This window comes from Dama dama, chromosome 18 (assembly GCF_033118175.1).
Source record: "Dama dama isolate Ldn47 chromosome 18, ASM3311817v1, whole genome shotgun sequence".
Taxonomy (NCBI): domain Eukaryota; kingdom Metazoa; phylum Chordata; class Mammalia; order Artiodactyla; family Cervidae; genus Dama; species Dama dama.
The window spans coordinates 5,064,985-5,086,274 of record NC_083698.1 but is presented as its reverse complement, the minus strand read 5'-3'; the positions used below and the strand labels follow the sequence as shown (position 1 = coordinate 5,086,274).

General features: G+C 51.4%; 1 protein-coding gene across 12 annotated transcripts in view; it reads right to left on the bottom strand.

Annotated features, from left to right (window-relative positions):
* Positions 1-21,290, bottom strand: part of GRB10 (growth factor receptor bound protein 10) — a 221,394-nt gene that overhangs the window by 19,552 nt on the left and 180,552 nt on the right. For all 12 annotated transcript variants that reach the window (XM_061164808.1, XM_061164812.1, XM_061164814.1 and 9 more), the window contains 5 exons: positions 15,445-15,560; positions 14,358-14,426; positions 11,910-12,047; positions 9,528-9,638; positions 7,776-7,874 (listed from right to left, as the gene is read on the bottom strand). In XM_061164808.1, the coding sequence (XP_061020791.1) occupies positions 7,776-7,874; positions 9,528-9,638; positions 11,910-12,047; positions 14,358-14,426; positions 15,445-15,560 (533 nt within the window). The remainder of the gene's footprint in view (positions 1-7,775; positions 7,875-9,527; positions 9,639-11,909; positions 12,048-14,357; positions 14,427-15,444; positions 15,561-21,290) is intronic.

Here is a 21,290-nt window from a genome sequence, read left to right as displayed (position 1 = left end):
CTGAGTGGAGTTCTGGTCCCAGAGAGAAGAATGTGGACTCAGGAAAAACGAAATGCAATCTCTGTGGCCACATCTGACTGGTATCCAAAAGGACAGCACAGGCCCTGATGTATGAAGGTGACCAAAACTTCAGTATACAGTGCTATTCCTGGTTCTGTTACAGTTTACACAGCACAGAGCTTGAATATTTCTCAAAGTTTAAAGGAATTCATTTTTTTAAAAAATGGGAGTTCAATTTCTCCCTCTGGGTTTTCCAGTTAATTTTAAGATTTTTCTGTTTCGCAAAGAATGTCCATTTCATCTTGATTTAAAAGTACAATGTAGGTAGAAATGCAAAGTCTGTCTTCACTGTTCCTTTTTAAAATGACCGAGTTTTACACTTCTTCCTTCCTTTCTACTTTCCATGTACTTTAATTCCTGTTTCCATCTGTTCATGTAGAAAAGACATGTGTTTGTAGCTCACACAGATATGAACTGGGGGCTGCTCACACGCCATGCAGTGCAGCAGGTGGGCAAGAGGCCGGGAGGGATGGGGCAGGCAGGCTTTCAAATTGTTCCAGGGTGGAGATGCGCTGCAGAGATGCTATGAGTGGGGGCTGTTTCTAAACAAAAACTGAAACTGCACCTGCGTGCTAGACACTGGCCTGTCTGCTGAGAGTTTCTGGCTCTGCTTTTGAGTCAAGAAAGGGGCTGGCTCTTCTCAGAGAGACCAGGAGAGCAGTCTGGACCCTCGACTGTGAGTGGGATGGATACCTGTCATTTCTGTGGATGGGAGACCCCTGGCTCTGCCTCCCTTCTCCGGCATTGGTCAGGATGGGGCTGTGCCACCTGCCACATCTGAGCAGGATTGATCTTTGCTCTTATAGCTGCTGAGATTAGGGACTATTTGCCACTTAGCAATAACCTGATATGCCATGTAATCCATTCAGTCTTCTTATCTATTCCACATGTTGAGGAATTATCCAAGATTTTGCCTGAGGAGGGAAAATAGGCTCTGCTACATAAAAATAAAATTTGGGAACCAGTAGACTTGAGAGATCTTCTTGCAGGGAAGAAGGTAAAAGGGAAGGTCTACATCAGGGACTCTCATTATTTTAGGTTTCACGAAGTAATCAGATTTTGGGGAAAAAAAACTCCGTGACTGTCTTAAGCCCTGGCAACTAATTTTCCAAATAAGGCAATACACACACACACACACCAAAAATTAATTGCTGATCTACCACCATATCAACAATATTTTATAAAATACTGTTGATATAATAGTAGATCAGACAGTCAGAGTTTTATAGTTTAAATTAGCTAAGTTTACACAACCTCAGATTAAAGAATAAAGCCATTACCATGAACACAGCTATTAACATTAGTAGTTTTGTGGAAAGCTGACTGCACTGTCCCCATTTGTTTTGTTTTGCTGTGCCCTAGAGAAGTTGTTGTTTAGTCACTACGTTGTGTCCAATTCTGAGCCCCATGAAGTACAGCCCACCAGGTTCCTCTCTCCATGGGGTTCTCCAGGCAAGAATGCTGGCGGAGGTTGTCATTTCCTGTTCCAGGGGATATTTCTGGGCCAGGGATCAAACCTGTCTCCTGCATTGGCAGGTAGATTCTTTACTGCTGAGACACCAGGGAAGTCTGGCCCTAGAGAAGATGTTTCTCCAAATGCTCAGTAGTCAGAGGACTGGCTTTTGCGGACCACAGGTCTGAACCCTGGGATCCAAAGAGGCAGTGAGCTTGGCTGTGTGTGCTGGCAGGTGGCACCACCAGACGGGAGGCTGGAACACACCTGAACATTCTCCAAGTTCCCCCTGGGCTTCCTAAGAGAGTCCCCCAAGGGACACGGAGCCTTGGCCGGCCCAGCTCCCGGCACTCTCTCCTCACCAAACTGTGAGGGCTGAACTTCCCCCAGGTTCTCGTGATGATGAAATGGGGTAACATGAAGCTCCAGCTGGTGCGTGGCATGTGGTGAGCACGCCGCAAGCCACGGGTGTTACCGCCAGAGCTGGGATGCTTTGCCTCGACCCGACACTTCCCGGCCCCTGCACTTGTCTTGCTTCCACGCGCTGTGAGCACCTCTGCTCCGGGGGCCTGTGCCAGCAGGAGGCACCTCGGCTGCCTCTGTGCCCAGCATCCACTCTAACCGCCTTTTCCACGTCAAGTAATTCATTACAGAATTCTGTGGCAGTTTTTGTTTTGCTGTTGTTGTTTTAAAGCTTCTCGAAGACCTCCAGACTTAAAAAAAAAAAAATTATATGTATTTTTTAGCCCTGCTTGGGTGGCTTGCAGGATCTCAGTCCCCCACTAGGACTTGAATCTGGGCCCTGGCAGTGAAAGCGCTGAGTCCTAATCACTGGACCACCAGGGGATTCCCGAGAGCAGGGGTCCCCAACCCCTGGGTCACAAACGTGCTGGTTCACGGCCTGTCAGGGTCTGGGCTGCACGGCAGCAGGTGAGTGGCAGGCAGGTGAGTGAAGCTTCATCTGTACTTACAGCCACTCCCCATCACTTGCATTACTGCCTGAGCTCAGGAAAACAAGCTCAGGGCTCCCACTGATTCTGCACTATGGTAAGTTGTAGAATGATTTCATCATATATTTTAATGTAATAATAACAGAAGTAAAGTAACAATAAATGCAATGTGCTTGAATCATCTGGAAACCACACCACCCCACCTCAGTCCATGGAAAAATTATCTTCCAGAAAACTGGTCTCTGGTGCCAAAAACCAGGGGGGAACCACTGCCCTACAGAATCTTGTGTTGATGAAGCAAGATCTCCCTCTTGGGGAAGAATTGCAATAGCAGCTTAAGAAGCTCCTAGAAGGTGGAGGGTCACAGGAAGGATATGGTAGGTAACTAACATAGTTTTCATATTCCCGGCACAGCCCCCAGAGTCTCTATAAAGTCATTTAGGAAACACTGCAGTAGGAAGGTAGAGGAACAAAGCAGATACTAGCCAGTTTTCTCCCTAGGAGGTTTGAGTTATATATATGTACACACATATATTTTAAAGGAGGTGTAACTGGGTTGGTACTTAAGAGAAAGGGGAAGGTCCTAAGTTAACTCAAAAGAAGGCTTTCCTCTCAAAAACACCCTGGGATTTTTATGCCATTCAAATTGCTGCTGCAATGTCACCCAAAGCCAGACACAGGTATTTGGGTTAGTTTCCACTTTCATTCAATGCACATTTTCTGAGCATCTCTTATGTTCTGAGCACTAGGTCATCCCAGCTCTGAGGATCTGGGGGAGCCAGGCAGGATGGAGCCTGGACATGAGAGCAGATGCAAGGAGAAGTGAAGGGAGCCTCGAGCCTCTCCAGGTCAGGTCCCTGCAGCCTGAGGGACTGGTCTCCCTGTGAAGAAGACAAGACTGACCACTGACTGAACCACTGCTCACAGTCCAAAAAGCTGATGACGCAGCAGGGCCAGGGGAACAGAAGGCGCTGGGGAAGGTTCCCCAGCACTTTTGAAGGGTGCAAGTCTCCAGAGCACAACACATCCTGTTCTTAAGGCAATGTGGGGGTGCAGGGTGAGGTCATCAAGGAGGACCTTGTCTTCCAATTATGCTTCCCCCCAGTGAGCAAGATGAACAGAGCTGAGGGCAGGCAGGGAGGAGACCCGGATGTCTGTAGGGAATCCCTCACACCAGAGGTTGACACTGTCCACTCTGTAGAGGCAGGAACCCCAGGGTGTGACCAGCCAAGATGGGAGGATATGACCCCACTGCGGTTCACTTGAGAAAGGCTCCGGCCACCACTGCCTTGCTGCAGTGACCGGGGCCAGGGCCTGCCTCCCTGTAGCACGGCACTGTGGGATATGGACTCAGTGGTTCCCTCCGGTCAATGTGACTGGGACAACAGGCTTGCGTCTGGAACTGGATGGATCTTGGTTTCCCAGAGACTCTCAGGGATGTAGTGAGAGTGCCGGTTAGGGGTGGAGTTCTGGGGCCAGCAGGCTGGGGTCCTGCTGCTGGCTCAGCCCCACGCCAGCTCCATGTGAGGCATGTCATGGGCTTCAGGTCCGTCACCTGTACTCTGAGGATGTGAGCAGTGAGGTCGCAGGTGTGAGGTGATGCGTGGCCCGCAGTGGATGCTCCGGAACCTGCACACTGTACCAGCACACACAGAACGTGTCGTTGGCACTAATAACAGCCAGGCGTCACGGCTGCTGCAAGCTCGGCTGCCCCCTCCCTGCACCTGGTTAGGACAGCACAGAGATGCCCACCCTCCTCACGTGTGAGACCGGGTCAGAAGCAGGGCCACATCACTGCCTGTCACCCACGGAACATGACGCCTTAGTATCACTTCCTTCTGCACCTCCTTTTTGCTTTTTCCAAAAGAGGTTATATTTTTGCAGAGAAAAACATAAGTGAAATCCCTCAAACACGAAACCTTAAAGGCCTCCCTGCACATCTGCCCTGTCTGCTCCGCAGCCCCCAGGCTCCAGTGAGTGGCCTCCACCTTCGCCTGCCACCTCACGATTACACACCAGCAAATGTGAGCACGCACCTCCAGCCCTCACCCCACAAATGCACTGATCTCTCTATACACCCTTCTGCACTGTACTGCTGAATTGCTAATAGTACATCCTGGAACATTCCCCACTGCAGAACCCTGAGAGAAGCCTGTTGCTTCTCCAGCCAAATGGGGGCTCTCTGCATGAAAATCCCTTAACTCAGGGAACCAGCTCCCTATCGAGGGACACTTGGCTTTAACACCAGCTTGTCAGGACAGAAATGGTACGGACCTAACAGAAGCAGAAGATATTAAGAAGAGGTGGCAAGAATATACAGAAGAACTATGCAAAAAAGATCTTCATGACTCAGATAATCATGATGGTGTGATCACTCACCTAGAGCCAGACATCCTGGAATGTGAAGTCAAGTGGGCCTTAGGAAGCATCACTACGAACAAAGCTAGTGGAGGTGATGGAATTCCAGTTGAGCTATTTCAAATTCTAAAAGATGATGCTGTGAAAGTGCTGCACTCAATATGCCAGTAAATTTGGAAAACTCAGCAGTGGCCACAGGACTGGAAAAGGTCAGTTTTCATTCCAACCCCAAAGAAAGGCAATGCCAAAGAATGTTCTCAAACTACCACACAATTGCACTTCACACGCTTACAAAGTAATGCTCAAAATTCTCCAAGCCAGGCTTCAACAATGTGTGAACGGTGAAATTCCAGACATTCAAGCTTGTTTTAGAAAAGGCAGAGGAACCAGAGATCAAATTGCCAACATCTGCTGGATCATCCAAAAACCAAAAGAGTTCCAGAAACACATCTATTTCTGCTTTATTGACTATACCAAAGCCTTTGACTGTGTGGATCACAACAAACTGTGGAAAATTCTGAAAGAGATGGGAATACCAGACCACCTGACCTGCCTCTTGAGAAATCTGTATGCAGGTCAGGAAGCAACAGTTAGAACTGGATATGGAACAACAGACTGGTTCCAAATAGGAAAAGGAGTATGTCAAGGCTGTAAATTGTCACCCTGCTTATTTAACGTATATGCAGAGTACATCATGAGAAATGCTGGGCTGGAGGAAGCACAAGCTGGAATCAAGATTGCCAGCAAAAATATCAATAACCTCAGATATGCAGATGACACCACCCTTATGGCAGAAAGTGAAGAAGAACTAAGGAGCCTCTTGATGAAAGTGAAAGAGAAGAGTGAAAAAGTTGGCTTAAAGCTCAACATTCAGAAAACTAAGATCATGGCATCTGGTCCCATCACTTCATGGCAAATAGATGGGGAAATAGTAGCAGACTTTATATGGGCTCCAAAATCACTGCAGATGGTGACTGCAGCCATGAAATTAAAAGATGCTTACTCCCTAGAAGAAAAGTCATGATCAATCTAGACAGCACATTAAAACGCAGAGACATTACTTTGCCAACAAAGGTCGGTCTAGTCAAGGCTATGGTTTTTCCAGTGGTCATGTATGGATATGAGAGTTGGACTATAAAGAAAGCTGAGTGCTGAAGAATTGATGCTTTTGAACTGTGGTGTTGGAGAAGACTCTTTAGAGTCCCTTGGACTGCACAGAGATCCAACCAGTCCATCCTTATGGAAATCAGTCTTGAATATTCATTGTAAGAACTGATGTTGAAGTTGAAACTCCAATACTTTGGCCACCTGATGCGAAGAAATGACTCATCTGAAAAGACCCTGATGCTGGGAAAGACTGAAGGCGGGAGGAGAAGGGGACGACAGAGGATGAGATGGTTGGATGGCATCACCGACTCAATGGACATGAATTTGAGTAAACTCTGGGAGTTGGTGATGGACAGGGAGGCCTGGCATGCTGCAGTCCATGGGGGTTGCAAAGAGTCCGACACGGCTGAGCGACTGAACTGAACTGACTGTCAGGGAGCAGGGGGCTTCCCAGGTGGCGAGAGTGGTAAAGAACCTGCCTGCCAATGCAGGAGACCTGAGACAAGGGTTCAAGCCCTGGGTTGGGAAGATGCCCCAGAGGAGGAAATGGAGGATCCCGTGGACAGAGGGGCCTGGCGGGCTGCAGTCCATGGGGTTTCAGAGTCAGGCGCGAGTGAGCGACTGAGGACAGCACCGCGTCAGGGGCAGCCTGTGACACAGGACGTCTTGCACCGGCGCAGCACTTCCTCCTCTATTACAGAACAGTAAAATGTGTATTTTAACCCTTCTCTGTTTTTCAGTGACAAAAAATAAAACAAAGTAAGGTTCTGGGACAGAAGAACACTGGCTGCCTCTCAGGAGCCTTCAGAGCTCAGTCTCCCCCATCTGTCTCCCAGGGACGCCACCCAGAGTCTCGGAGTAGCTGGAAGCCTCAGGATGGCTGGGGACTTCTCTGAGAGACTGTGGTTGCATGTGGCGGCCGCAGCTAAGCGGACACGCGTCCCTTCCAGCCCTTGACTTGGGCCAAGTCTGTTTTATCAGCTAACCGGTAACTCAGGGGGACTTTCTATTTCAAGGAGTTTCCAGCACGTGGTGTGCGTGCGGAGGAACACTCTGCCACATTACAGGGTGGTGCAGGCCCTGCGCTTCTACTAAAGGGCATGCAAGGTCACCTGGGCTGTTTCTGTGAAATCGCTGTGGGGTGCGATCCCACGAGATGGTCTGAGCAAGACATTTGCTTTAGAGTTACTGTCAGGAGGCACCGTCTCCCTTGAGGCCCTGTGAGGAGCCAGACGATCTGTCACGTTTCCTGCACGGCCCTGGCATTTTGGGAATTCCGGAGTGTGATGCTGTCAGGAAAACCACCAACCTCCTGATGGGGTGTGCCCGCCCCACCCCCATCTGCTGACTCCTCAGTCCCGACCTTTTGCTCCCCATTTCTCTAAGGCAGTGGTTCTCAACCCACCCCACACACCCAGGGGACGCTTGGGGCTGTCTCAGCTGCTAGGGTGCTGCTGGCATCTCACGGGAGAGATCAGGGCAGGGCTGCTGAATGTCCTGCAAGGCGCAGCACAGCCTGCTCCCTCCCTAAATGCCACCAGCTCTAGGTCAGCAACTGGCTCCGGCTCCGCTGATACGATGGCTCTGTGGGGGCTTCTCAGGCTCTGAAAAATCATGTGAGGACCCTCGACTCCGAGAGCCCAGTGACGGGACGCGGAGGGGAAAGGCATCATCCATGGAGAGGTGTCCACTGTCACACGCTGTGACCTCGGGGTCTTATACGCAGTGACTGCCGCATGCATAGTGACCGTGGGCTCACACACACACACACACCCAGTGACCAGGAGATGACCCACACAGTGACCTCGGGGCTGACACACACACCCCCCGCGGCCACAGGGACCCACCTTGAGGAGCCTGCAGGCTGTCACCCAGCATGTCCGGCTCTGCTCATCCTCGGCACAGAGCAAGCGCAGCTCCTTAGCCTCATTCCTGACTCTGTTTGGCTAAAGGCGGAGAAGAAAGACCTGTGAGTATGACAGTGAGTCAGGACCAGCCTTCCTCTCAGGGCAGAGCTGAGCGCCACCTGCAGCACAGCCCAGCAGGTGGCAGAGACGGGAGCACGGCCAGGTGTGTGCGCCTGGGCACTGGGCATCACTCACGGCGCTGTGGGGCACAGGCCGGGCCTGCTAGCTGGTTACGCAGTGCTTAGCTGAGTGGCCAGCCCTGCTCCCGAAGTGGGTGCTGGGGACACAGACAGGGATGTAAACCACCAAGGTGGTGGGGCCCGGGAGGGCGGGCTCCTGGAAGGACAGCCACTCCTGGGTTTTGCAAGGAGGTGCCTTCAGTCACCTCCGAGGGAGAGGCAGCTGCGGGAAGGGCCCGCAGGCTGAGCAAGGCAGGGAGAAGCCTCCAAGACTCAGGGCCGTGGAGGCCAAGGACGCACGCTGTGGAAAGGTCCGAAGAGGGAGACCCATGTGGCCGCACAGGAGGCAGAGGAGCTGGCAGGTGCCCGGCCAGGGGCAGGGCCGGCTGTGACGGAAGAAAGCCTGCAGGCACAGGCTGGGCTGGGCCCTCTGAGCCCAGACCCGAGGGGCCCCGCGGGGTCAGACTAACCCAGCTCTCTGCCCTGGGAACCTGGATGCGAGGAGGGTTGAAGGACAGCCCTCCATGTGGCGGATACATGGGAGACGCAGGGGCCGCAGGGCTGTGGGCTGGCGTGTGGGCCAGAGGGGAGGGGGTGGGTGGTGCCGGCCCGGAGGGCTCTAGCCCCTCCCCACCCGCTCCCCCCAGCCGCTCTCCACCAGCCGCCTGTGCACCATGACCTTCAGCGGGTTTGAGGTCGGTTCTTACCACTTGTAACCAAGGCAGCTTCACTAAGTCAAGCAGAAAAATGGTAGTTTTGGATGGAATAGGCTCCCTGTGCCCTGTCTCCTCCTCTGGCTTAGAAGACAGCCCAGCTGGGGGACTATGGGCTTGCTCACTGATGTGGGCAACAGGGCTGGGCAGTTCCCACCCTGTGAGCACCTGGGAAGACCCAGGAAGATGATGGAGGTAGAAACCTCAGCAGAATGTCTCATGCACAGTGGGTAATTCAGTAAATATCTGCTATTATGATGACTGAATCACAGCCTCAGAGCAGGAAGGACTGTGTGTGTGTGCACATAAGCGTCCACACATATGTCTACATGTGCACATGTGTGCATGTGCTTGTTCACACAGGTGTGTGCAGGTACATACACGCACATGTGAGTATATGTGTGAGCATGTGCCCTCACACACCTGCACAGTGAGAAGCAGAGTTGTGGTCACCCCTAGTCTAATGTCTTGGTTACTGGAAGCCCACACAGAAGGCATCAGCTCACTCAGTACCTTGGAGGCCACTGAGGTGACAGGCTGGGGGGGTCCCTAAGACACGGGGCCCATCGTCCCTAAGCCATGTGGCATTGTCTATCATGGATTCTGCTTTTCTCTGAGCATCTGAGCTATTCAAAGACTGATACATTGAAAGCACACATGAAATATTTTTATACCAATGCATAAATCCAATGTGAAACTGCTTGTTATTTTAAAAAAGCAACAACCAAGAGAGGAGGTCGTTGGTTTAATTTCAAAGTTCACAGTGGGATGTGGTCCATGAGTCTCGGGGTGGGCGGTACCTTTATGCAGAAGCCATAGTCCGTGGGGGCGCCGTACTGCTTCCTGCCGGCAATCAGGGAGAAGATGCTGCTGTCCTCCAGCTCGGCCAGCAGCTGCAGGTGTCTGGGCTCCTGTAAGGAGGTGGTCAGGTTTACAGGGGGGATCTTCTCAGCACTTGCCAAGAGCAAGTGTTTCCTGTCCTTGTCAGCAGAGGGCAGTCTACGCGCGCTCTCAACACCTCTCCCCTTTGACAGTCTACATGGTGTAACATAAGTTCCAAGTTACAACCATATCCCCCAGGGCCCGCTAAAAACCTCCCAATATTCAGACAGATGGATACAATGTATCTGATATTCCGCCTCATAAGGTAACATTCAAAGTGGCAACCAAGACATCTGCAAACCGTGGTGAAGGTTAGGCGCACACACTCAAATGCAAGACCCCCACCACCTTTGTTATGCTGAGTGATCAGCGGCCAACTGTGCTTGCAAAAAACTGTTGATGGGAGCATCAACTGTTTGTCCCATTCTGTGCCTTAACTCTCCATCCCGCATCTTTTTCCTGCTCTAGGCGACAAATGACCTGCGGCTCAGCAGCAATGAGGAGGATGCAGAAGCCACACATTCAGGGCCGGGAAATTAGGAAGTGGACCTCCCTGTGACCAAGGAGGACCTGCAGCCTCAGAGGAAGGGCGTGCAGCCACGCCCCTCCTCTGGTGGCCACGCCCTTCCCTCCAGCTCACGCCTCCTTTCCCTGATGGCCACACCCTCCTCTCTGGTGGCCATGCCCCTTCCCTCCAGCTCACGCCCCCTTTCCCTGGTGGCCACACCCTCCCTCTTGTGGTCACGCCCCTTCCCTCCAGCTCACGCCCCCTTTCCCTGGTGGCCACACCCTCCCCCTCGTGGTCACGCCCCTTCCCTCCAGCTCACGCCCCCTTTCCCTGATGGCCACACCCTCCTCTCTGGTGGCCATGCCCCTTCCCTCCAGCTCACGCCCCCTTCCCCTGGTGGCCACACCCTCCCTCTTGTGGTCACGCCCCTTCCCTCCAGCTCATGCCCCCTTTCCCTGATGGCCACACCCTCCCTCTCATGGTCACGCCCCTTCCCTCCAGCTCACGCCCTTTCCCTAGTGGCCACACCCTCCCTCTCGTGGTCACGCCCCTTCCCTCCAGCTCACGCCCCCTTTCCCTGATGGCCACACCCTCCCCCTCATGGTCACGCCCCTTCCCTCCAGCTCACGCCCCCTTTCCCTGATGGCCACACCCTCCCCCTCATGGGCACGCCCCTTCCCTCCAGCTCACGCCCCCTTTCCCTGATGGCCACACCCTCCCCCTCATGGGCACGCCCCTTCCCTCCAGCTCACGCCCCCTTTCCCTGATGGCCACACCCTCCCCCTCATGGGCACGCCCCTTCCCTCCAGCTCACGCCCCCTTTCCCTGATGGCCACACCCTCCCCCTCATGGGCACGCCCCTTCCCTCCAGCTCACGCCCCCTTTCCCTGATGGCCACACCCTCCCCCTCGTGGTCACGCCCCTTCCCTCCAGCTCACGCCCCCTTTCCCTGATGGCCACACCCTCCCTCTCATGGGCACGCCCCTTCCCTCCAGCTCACGCCCCCTTTCCCTGATGGCCACACCCTCCCCCTCATGGTCACACCCTTTCCCTGGTGGCCACACCCTCCTCTCTGGTGGCCATGCTCCTTTCCTCCTGACTTCCCAGAGCCTGAGGCTGGGCCAGTACCCTCCCTTGGCGTCCCCAGCTCCTCCCCTCTCTCTCCTGCAGGAGCAGAAGAGACTACAGCTCTTGGATGGTATAAGCATGGCCAAGGTCAGCTGGATATGTTCCCATGGCAGGTGCCCTCGGATGTTACAGGAAAATAGGTCAGAAATGCAACACACCAAAAGAGACCCCAGCAAGGCCAGCCCACAATACCCCAACTCTCTTCAGAGGCCTGCAGCCATTTGCAATCCCTCACCTCCTCTTCTTAGTGTGGGTACACACAACCTGCAATTTATTCCATAAAATATCTACAATAACATGTATTAGACTGGCATCAGGGTGACAATAATCTATTGAATATCCTCATGGCTATCCTAGACACCAACGTCCAAATTACAGACACTAAGTCAGCATCTTCCAAGGGACTCGGACTGCCATGAGGCTCTGATGCCAACCCACAGAGGGAGCCCAGGCTGGCCCGCTTGGTGGGGGGGCGGCACACAGCCCCTGGGTCCCTAGGTCTGTCATCACCTGGCTTCCCAGGGAGACCTCTGCACCAGGATCTCTGAGTTCAGCTGCTGCACACTCAGCTTAATAAGTCACGAGCTGGGAGGCGGCCGCGGTGCGCACCTTTACTCGGAACCCTCCCAGCCTTGTGACTGGCAGTTGCGGCTTTAAAACTCACCTTCGAAGCTCCCTTTGTGGAGCAATAGAGGCCAGATCTCCGCAAACACACATACAGCTTCTTCCACGATTTCCTTCCCAGCTCCTTCACATGCAAAAACCCTTGAATCTCAGGACAACTACTGGAGTTTAAAAAATTCTGTTGAAGAGCAAATTTTAAAAGTCAGGTAATACTGATGTGAAATTATGAGAACAGATATACTATGAGCATCATTGACATTGGAACATTTTATGAATTACCAAAATACTCTTTTTGGGTTAAATTGATTGTTTTCAAATGTTTTTCCTTTCAAAAGTCTTAAAATTCCCATCTAAATTGGTGGTGCCTAAAATATAATTCATGTTTAAACACACACAAGCAAATAGATCTTTTTAACAGTGAAAGACAGAAGTCATAAATCTCCTAATAAGATCATATGTTTAAGCATCCTGCCCTTCATTCTATTTTTCCTTAAAAATCCCAGTCTGATCCTCAGAGTTGAGGCAACAGAAGTGCCAGAAGCACTGATCAGGAGCATGTCGGCTGGGAGAAACCATCTGGCCATCACTTTGACCACATGTCCTCTGGTGAAAGCTGCGTGTCCTGTGTCTGTCCGTCTCCTGAAACAAGCACCCTGGTGACAGCCCACTGTCCCCATTAACTCTGACCACTGGCAGCACCTCTTTCTTTGGGAAAGAGAGGGCAGGAGCCAGGTCTGGGGTGACCCTTGTGGGTCCCCTCCACTGAGACAGACAATTCTCCTCCTGCAGGTGGGACAGGCCAGCTGGGCAGGTCCTAGTGCCCCCAGGCAGTGCTTCTGGGGTCTCCAGAGATCACTGTACCTGCTCACCAAGCACCAAATCATCTCAAATCAGGCAACTAAGAAGCAGGAAATCATTTGCCCCTCATTGTGCATAAACCAGGGTAACTAAGTATTGACAACTCTAGCCCAGAGCAGACAGATGCTCTGGTGGGAGGGGCTAGGACAGAACACAGAGGCTCTCAGCTTCCAGAAGCAGAAGAAATAAAGCAGGAAAGGGAGGGCTCAGGGAAGAATTCTATAGGAACTATATTATAGTACTTTCTCTCATATTTGGTGCCACCTAGAGAGTGCTGGTTCGGAGAAGGCAATGGCACCCCACTCCAGTACTCTTGCCTGGAAACTCCCATGGATGGAGGAGTCTGGTAGGCTGCAGTCCATGGGGTTGCTGAGCGACTTCACTTTCACTTTTTACTTTCATGCATTGGAGAAGGAAATGGCAACCCACTCCAGTGTTCTTGCCTGGAGAATCCCAGGGACGGGGGAGCCTGGTGGGCTGCCATCTAGGCGGTCGCACAGAGTCGGACACGACTGAAGCGACTTAGCAACAGCAGCAGAGAGTGCTGGTTGCGTTACCGAATTGTTTATTCCCTCACTTAACATGCTGTTAAGAGATACCTTTTTAGGGGTGCAGAGGAATATTCTGGCCTCCTAGAAGAGCATGAGCCAGCACTAAGTGTGGAGAGGCAGCTGGTGGCCCCCTCTATTGGTGGGGGAGGGAAAGGCCAGGTGTAACTTGGAACAGGCTTTAGGAAGCGAGGAGACAATGAAGATAGGTGTGTTGGTTTTTTTTTTAGAGTCTAACAAGTAACTTGTTAAAGGTTTTAGAGCAACCTAATCAGTTTTGGGGGCTTCCCAAGTGGTGCTAGTGATAAAGAACACACCTGCCAAAGCAGGAGACTTAAGAGATGCAGTTTTGATCCCTGGGTCAGGAAGATGCCCTGGAGGAGGGCATGGCAACCCACTGCAGTATTCTGCCTGGGGAATCTCATGAACAGAGGAGCCTGGTGGGCTACAGTCCACGGGGTCGCAAAGAGTTGGACATGACTGAGTGACTTAGTATGCATGTGTGAATCAGTTTTTACTATGAGACAGACCCAATCTTTCTGCAGCGATTTCCAGGGCCTTGTGCTTGGAGGTTGGGGGTGGCACTCGCAGGGAACACGGGAGCTGCAGCTTCTCTTCCCCACCCTCCTGCTCTGATGGCCTCTGCCAGTTTATCCTGTTTCTAAGTGCTTGTTTTGAGGGAGCCTGGCTGCATGCATGCTAAGTCATTTCAGTTGTGTCCAACTCTGCGACCTCATGGACTGTAGCCTGCCAGGCTCCTCTGCCCATGGGATTCTCCAGCAAGAACACTGGAGTGGGTTGCCATCCTCTAGGGGATCTTCCTGACCCAGGGATCGAACCTGAGTCTCTTCTGTCTCCTGCATTGGCAGGTGGGTTCTTTACCAGTAGCGCCACCTGGGAAGCCTGGCTATACACAGCTTTCCCAAGTAAACATTTATTCCTGGATACTCTAAATTCTAACAGGAGCCAATGCTCATATTTGTGAGGAAAAGCTCAACTGATCCAAGTTTCTACCAGGCCCCTGGGACAGCTCAAGAGCATCTATACAGAAACTCCAGCAGAAGCCTCTTCCTGCCCAGTACCTGCAAAAGCTGGGTGTGACTGCCGTTGGACTGCTGGCACCATGTAACCATCTGTTCTGGGAAGAAATTCTAGGATGTGGAAAAACAAAGATGGTAAAGGTTAGCTTCCAAGTGGGGAAAGCATACTTACAGATATGCCGGAACAAAAACCATCCCTACAGGTACGATTATGGACAATTTGTATTTAAAATGACGGTCCTTTTAATTTCTTTATTACACAGTGGAAACACTGTCTTCAAAAGGCTGCATCTTCTGTTAAATGCAGGATCAAGTCTGAAGTCCGTGATGCCCTCTCTGACCCACGCCTCACAGTGCACTTGGGCAGCGGGCTGCCCCAGCCCCTAACTCAAGGACACAGGTGGGTGCAGAAGACAAAGAACTCTTGAAACCAGGAGATGAGCACGGGGACGTGAAGAAGCCTTTTCTGGTGCATTATCCAAAAGCAGTTCTCAAATCACTTCTTTTCAATAAAAAAGCAGCTAAGCTATCAGGACCAGAAGTAGGCACGGGACTTCTCCCCACAGCTACTGCTGCTGTGGCTCAGGACTGTGGCTCAGGCCACGGCAGGTGCGAGGTTCCCCATCCTGACATCCCACAAGGCTCGGGCCCCAGCCCCCCAAAACAGAAAACTCCAAGAAACTAGCTCATTACACCCGGATGTTGATTTCTCTACTGATTCTTCCCCAAATAATCCCAAAGCAATATTTGCTACTTGCCGAGAGTGATGAGTTTTTATTTTACTATTTGACCAAGTTGCTCCAGTTGAACTAAGAACTTCCAAAATAACTGAAGAAGCCCACCCCAGCTCTCTCTCTCCATTTAGAGACTGACCTCCTCACCCACTGTTACTTTTGGGAAAACGCGATGGTTACCTTGGTCAGAACAAAGGCATTCAATTACGTATCACAGAGACAGTTTTGAGCCAGTATTGTGGGGTTAACTGATTCTCAACCTGATTCTCAAACCATCTGCCTCCCACTACATCTTAGTTAGTTATTTTGTGATCAGCTACAATGAAACTCAAGAAGTTTATTACTTGCAATATTTCCAGAGTTCCAAACCCCAAATCCAAAGGGATAAAACTCACCATGGGATTTTTGAAAAACTCGTATTTTGCATAATTCTTCCTGAATAAAAATTTACTTTCACTTGCCATGGTGCTCTCCACCTGGACCACCAGCTCATGGTCTTCCAAGCACCGCTCTGCAGGAGAAAGTATGGTGGGAGATGAAACAGGCAGAGCCTTCAAGGCAGCCTCAAAACCAAATACAAAACCCGACTTTTCCATCCTTTAAGCGTTGTGGTGAAGGTGAGACTGAGAGCGAAAGTAAACGGAAATCTCACTTTAGCGAGTTATCAAGCGCATGAGAGGTCTGAGGACTCAGAGTATGAGGAACTCAGGTCAGTCTTTGCTTTTGCATACTTCTTTTCAATTTGGCATCAACAAAGCTTAAGGAGAGTCAATAGAGACTCTTCATAGGACTTCCCTAGTGGTCCAGCGGTTGAGACCCTGCTTTACAATGCAGGGGCCGTGGGTTCGATCCTGGTCAGAGAACTAAGAGCCCACATGTGTGGGGCAACCAAGACCCATGTGCCACAACTCAGACCCGGCACAGCCAAATAAAAACTATTTTTAAAAAGGACTCTTTGTAAATGGTTTTGCCTTTAAATTAAGCAATGTCAACTCTTGAAAAGAACAGGGACTCTAACAACTGGGAAATACCCAGAGACAGAGCGGGAGGGCTCTGAGCATGGAGGATGCACAGGTGTGTGGACAGAGGGGCAGCACACGGGTCAGCACACGGCTTTGACTGCGTGAAACTCAGCCCCCAGGGGTGAACATGGGGCAGGGAGCGACCAGCAGGCAGCCCGCCCCACACCTGGCCGAGCGCCAGAGCCCACGCGAGCCACACGCCTCCTGGAGCCGCTCTCACAGCTGGGGCGGGTTGCTGGGAAGGACACGCGCATCGCACGGCCCTCGTGCGAGCGTGCACACACACACTCCTTGGCGCAGGATTCAGCCACGCCATCAGCCGGGGGTCGCCTAAACTCTGGCTCCACGGGGGCACAAGGCAGCAGTCTGCTCCGTGGCCTGGTGCCCCCCGCATGTCCACACGCATCCTGCTGACGGGGCGGCCGGGCACCAACCCCATTCCCTAAGGTGACACAGGACCGGAGGGAACCCAGGGCAGCTCCGCGTGTGAACCGAAGCCAAAGTGGTGGAGAAGCAGATGCTATGAAATCAACCCAAAAGGGCCGTGTCAGCCCTTCCCAGCCCCCACCTCCTTTGACACTGCCAGCCGGGAAGCCCTAGAAAGTCTCATCTTCAAGGAAGGATGAAGTGGAGGGCGATAGCATTCCGAGTCAAAGGCATCTCAAACGTGGGAGAATTCCTGTCCATGAAGGACACAGTCACCGGGGCACTGGTCTGAGCTGGGTATGATGGCAAGCAGAGCACATTCACCCTTGGTTTGATATCAGGGCAGGATTCCTTGGTAGAGACATACTCAAAGCCTGAATTTCCTCCCCTGATGGACAGAAAGCTCGGGCACCTAGGTATGGGCCAGACCGGGCAGTGCCAGGGACCCACCGACAGGCCCCAGATGTGAGGGGAACTGGCCAGCAATTCAGGAACCACATGCACTGCGCAAGGTCTCCCCAGGACAGAAGAGAAGAACCAGGGGCAGCATGGCTAAAACAGTTCCGTCTGCCTCCAAGACAGGGGTCAGCACGTAGGATAAAATAAAGGTAGATAACAACAACAACAAAATAGGAATAAGCACATGTCTTCCATTTAAAACAAACTCATGACTTTCCTGAAGATTTTAATTCAGAGAAAAACATTTCTGTAGTTATGGGGGGGAAACAACTACAACCCAATAGGCTGATAATGGTTGGTTTAGAGAATTAAGGTTTTTCCAGGTAAAATATGGAGAAGGAAACGGCAACCCACTCTCATATTATTCTTGCCTGGAGAATTCCATGAACAGAGGAGTCCAGGGGGTTGCAAAGAGTCAGACATGACTGAGTGACTAACACACGCACATAACAGGTAGAATAAGGAGAAATAAAACAGCAGGTGGCCATGACCTGGTCCTCCCGACACGAGCTACCAGCTGCATGGGGCACCCAGACGCCACGTCTGGGCAGGCTCCTCTCCTCCCGGCCCAGCAGCCTGGGAGAGCCACACACAACAGCATTAGCAGACTGTGAAGGGTCCCAGCAGCAGATGCGTCTCTGCCCGGGGTCACTCTGCTGACTCCACAAGGCCCAGACACGGAAGCAACCTAAACGGCCATTGACAGAGGAATGGGCAAAGAAGATGCGGCACGTGTACACAATGGAAGACTACACAGCCATGAAAAAGAAGGAAACTGTGCCATGTGCAGCGACACAGATGGACCTGGAGAGTACCGTATCAAGTGAAGTAAGCCAGAGAGAGAGAAACAAATACCACACAGTATCACTTCTGTGTGGAATCTAAAATACGACACAAGTGAACGCATCTATGAAACAGAAACAGACTCGCAGACTTGAGCACGGACTTGTGGCTGCCGGGGGAAGCAGCTGGGGGAGGGAAGGGCTAGGAGGCTGGCATTAGCAGATGCAAACTATTCCATACAGGATGGGTGAACAAGGTCCTACTGTGCACCACAGGGCCTGTGACAAACCAGAATGGAAAAGAATACAGAGAAGAATATATATGTGTGTGTGTGTGTGTGTGCACGTGTGTAGGACTGAGTCACTTTTCTGTGAAGCACAAATTAACACAATACTATAAATCAACTACACTTCAATTTTTCTTTAAAAAGCCTACTTTACTTCTGTGGCCATGCAGCGGACACATGACTCCTCGGCAGAAACCCGGGCAGCCCCAGTGGGTGGGGTGGGGCTGGCAGACCCAGTGCCCAGCCGACAGCACTAGGAGGTGTCAGCATCCCACTTTGCTGACTCCCGTGGCCCCTCAGCACCAGCACCGCCCACATGGCACAGATCAGAACACCAAACCGCTGCCCAGGGCGTTGCCTGGCTACACAGAGTTGTGAGAAGCAAAACAGACCCTCAGAAAGCATCCTGATGTCTAGATCTGCCCAACAAGCAGCTTCCCGCTAGGTGTATCCATTAGTGGGGAAAGGGCGTCATTTGGTGCCTTTCAGATGTAACAGACACAGGGACAGAGATAAGGATCAGCCTGCAAAGGCAGCTGTGAGCACCAGGGCTGAAGGTGGGCAGCTGCTCCTCCCACGACCCCTGTCTGCATGTGCAGATGTCGGGGTCCGGATGCGCTGGGTCCTCCAAAGGGCGGCTGCCATACACTTCTCATCTGACCAGGAACAAACCCAAATCAGGGAACTCGTGACACAGTCACCCAAGACCACGGATCACTCAGGGCTCTGCCCCAACATTTAAGACAAAGTGCCGCAGGACCTGTAGGGGCTGCCAGTAGCACCAGGAGGGACATTGTTCCTGGCTGCGGCAGCAAGTCCTGTTCAGGGGGAGGGCAGAGAGGGTCCCACCAGCCAGAGATGCCGCCCACTCATGCTGGCAGCTTCCCCTGCTCCTGTGCCCCTGTGAGCATTATGCTCTGCTGAGGGTACCCTCAGAGGCTGCAGACCCCACACATATGCATGGTCTCTGACTAATGGAAAGGAAGTAACTGTCCCACATCTCCTAAATCATCACTCACTTCTGAGTGTGAAAAAGTTTAGTACTGTTAAGGTTATCATAGCTTAGCTGCAAAGACTGGCACAGTAATTGTGGCTGGAAATCCTCAAATTCTGAGGCTATACACTGATTCAGCCACTTGCCTTAGGGATCAGCTCACATCATCTCCCTTTGGCCTGAGCCCCCCGCCTTGTACACATGCCGGTCCCAGGAGCATTCCCGCCATACACTTGGCAAGAGTGTGACCTTCTGAAGGGGGAGTCAGTGACCGGGGAGATGGGGCTGGCGGCTCTGCCCTGAGGATGGCGGGGCAGAGGTGGCAGATGCATGAGCCGGGGGTCCTGGGAACGCAAGAACGCCATCTAGCACAGAGAACATCTCATGTGAGGGGAGTTATGCTGAAACACCCTGCTGCTCTGAAAGGTGCTCCCACAGCCCTGCCCCACAGAAAGCTTGAGACAGGCTGCCAGACCTTCCTCTTTCCGCTGCTGGGCGTCTGACTGTTAAATGCTGGGGGATAAAAGGTGAGAACAGGACTTTCACCTGAAGAGCAACAGGTCAGAAAGAAAATGATAGGCTCAGATCACAAAGAGAAGAACAGGCAGGGCAGACAGGGACGGGAGTGGGTAAGCTCTCTGCGGACAGTGGGAGTCTTTCCTGGAGGCTGCCGACTTGGTGGATATAAGCCTGCAGAACCATCTACGGAACCTGGGCACCAGGGCGATGGGCCCACTCACTGCTCCTGAAGGACCCAGTGGGAGAGAGTGAGGAAGAGCCTTCTGAGGGGACTTTCTGTGTCTGTAATTCAGCTCACTGACTTCTTTTTGTCAAACAGGGTCCAAACAGTCTTTGTCATTTTTATGATTTTACTTGCTCCTCTCCTTCTTTGTCCCCCTTTTTACTTGGTTGTAATGAACTGTTGTTCCCTAAAGGGCAGTATGTCAATCCATCTGTGACTAAGAGAAAGAATAAAGAATAAAACTTATGACTATCACATCCCTGAGACCACTGTGTATGTGCATGTCATTTCTTATTCCCTCAGAATAAATTTTCTTCATGTGAGGAATCATTTCCCAAGTTTTAACATATATCATGTCTCTACTATGTGATGTTACAGGAACCAGGTGCTACGAAAAGAAATACTTGAACAAAAATTTCTCAAGCAGTCCTTGAATGCGACAATGTTCTGTGTATCTGCATCCACTGCATATATTCTCTGTGTACAGTGACAGTCATGTATTAGAATATCTGCTGACGATGCTTTCATAGTTCCTTGTAATTTAGAAGTGGTCAGATTCTTGAACAGTCTTTCAACAATATTCATATTTGGATCTAAGTATGCAGATACATCTTTAAAGTTAATTCTCTATGTATGTCTGTAGACATGTACATGGATATATATGCACGTGTGTACATGCATATGTATACATGACCATATACACGTGTGTGCACACAAACTGCAGAGTTCCGACACTATCTAGTTTCCAAACTGCTTGCGTGTCAGCAGATGCCTTGGGTGGCCCTATCAGAGCACCAGGGCCCATTCACTGATGTATCACACTGGGGCTTTCAGTCAGCTGCCCTGCTGAGCACCACTGAATGTACCCGCTAGGAGGCTGCTGGGGACGAAGGAAAAAGCCTCTGATGACACGCAAGTGCACTGCACATCTGCAGTGACAGGAAAGAAGTCAGAAGTTGGTAGTGCTTACTTTAAACCACACACCGTCTGTCTGACAGCACAGGGAGCCAGGACACGTGGCCTCGAGCAATGCCAACTCAAATGGACCTCGTATGACGTGGGCTTAGACTGTATACTATGAGCTGCACAAATGCCCGTTAGCGAAAGGAATATGCCAGACCTAGGTTTAATTTCAATTTATTAATTGTTCTAAAAGGTTATGAAAAGACTTTCAGCTGTGGGAAGAAGTTTGCAAGCTGTGCAGATTTTCTCTCCTTCAAGACATGGAAAGAAAATAGAGCTGTTGACTCACAGAAAATTCTGGTTTTAAATACTTGCCTATGATTTTGGAAGCACCATACATTATCCAGTAAGAAATTAAATGAAAGTCTGAAAAGCTTCCTTACCTGAAATAAGCCACCAAACAAAACAAATCCCAAACTTTAATAAGTTCTGGAAATAGAACACATTTCAAAATAATCTCTTGCTCTCTCAAATACCCAGAGACAAACTGTGGGAAACTCAAACTTAGGTGACATTGCCCCCTCGACTCCTGGGGGCCTCCTTGTGCCCTTCTGCAGGCGGTCCCC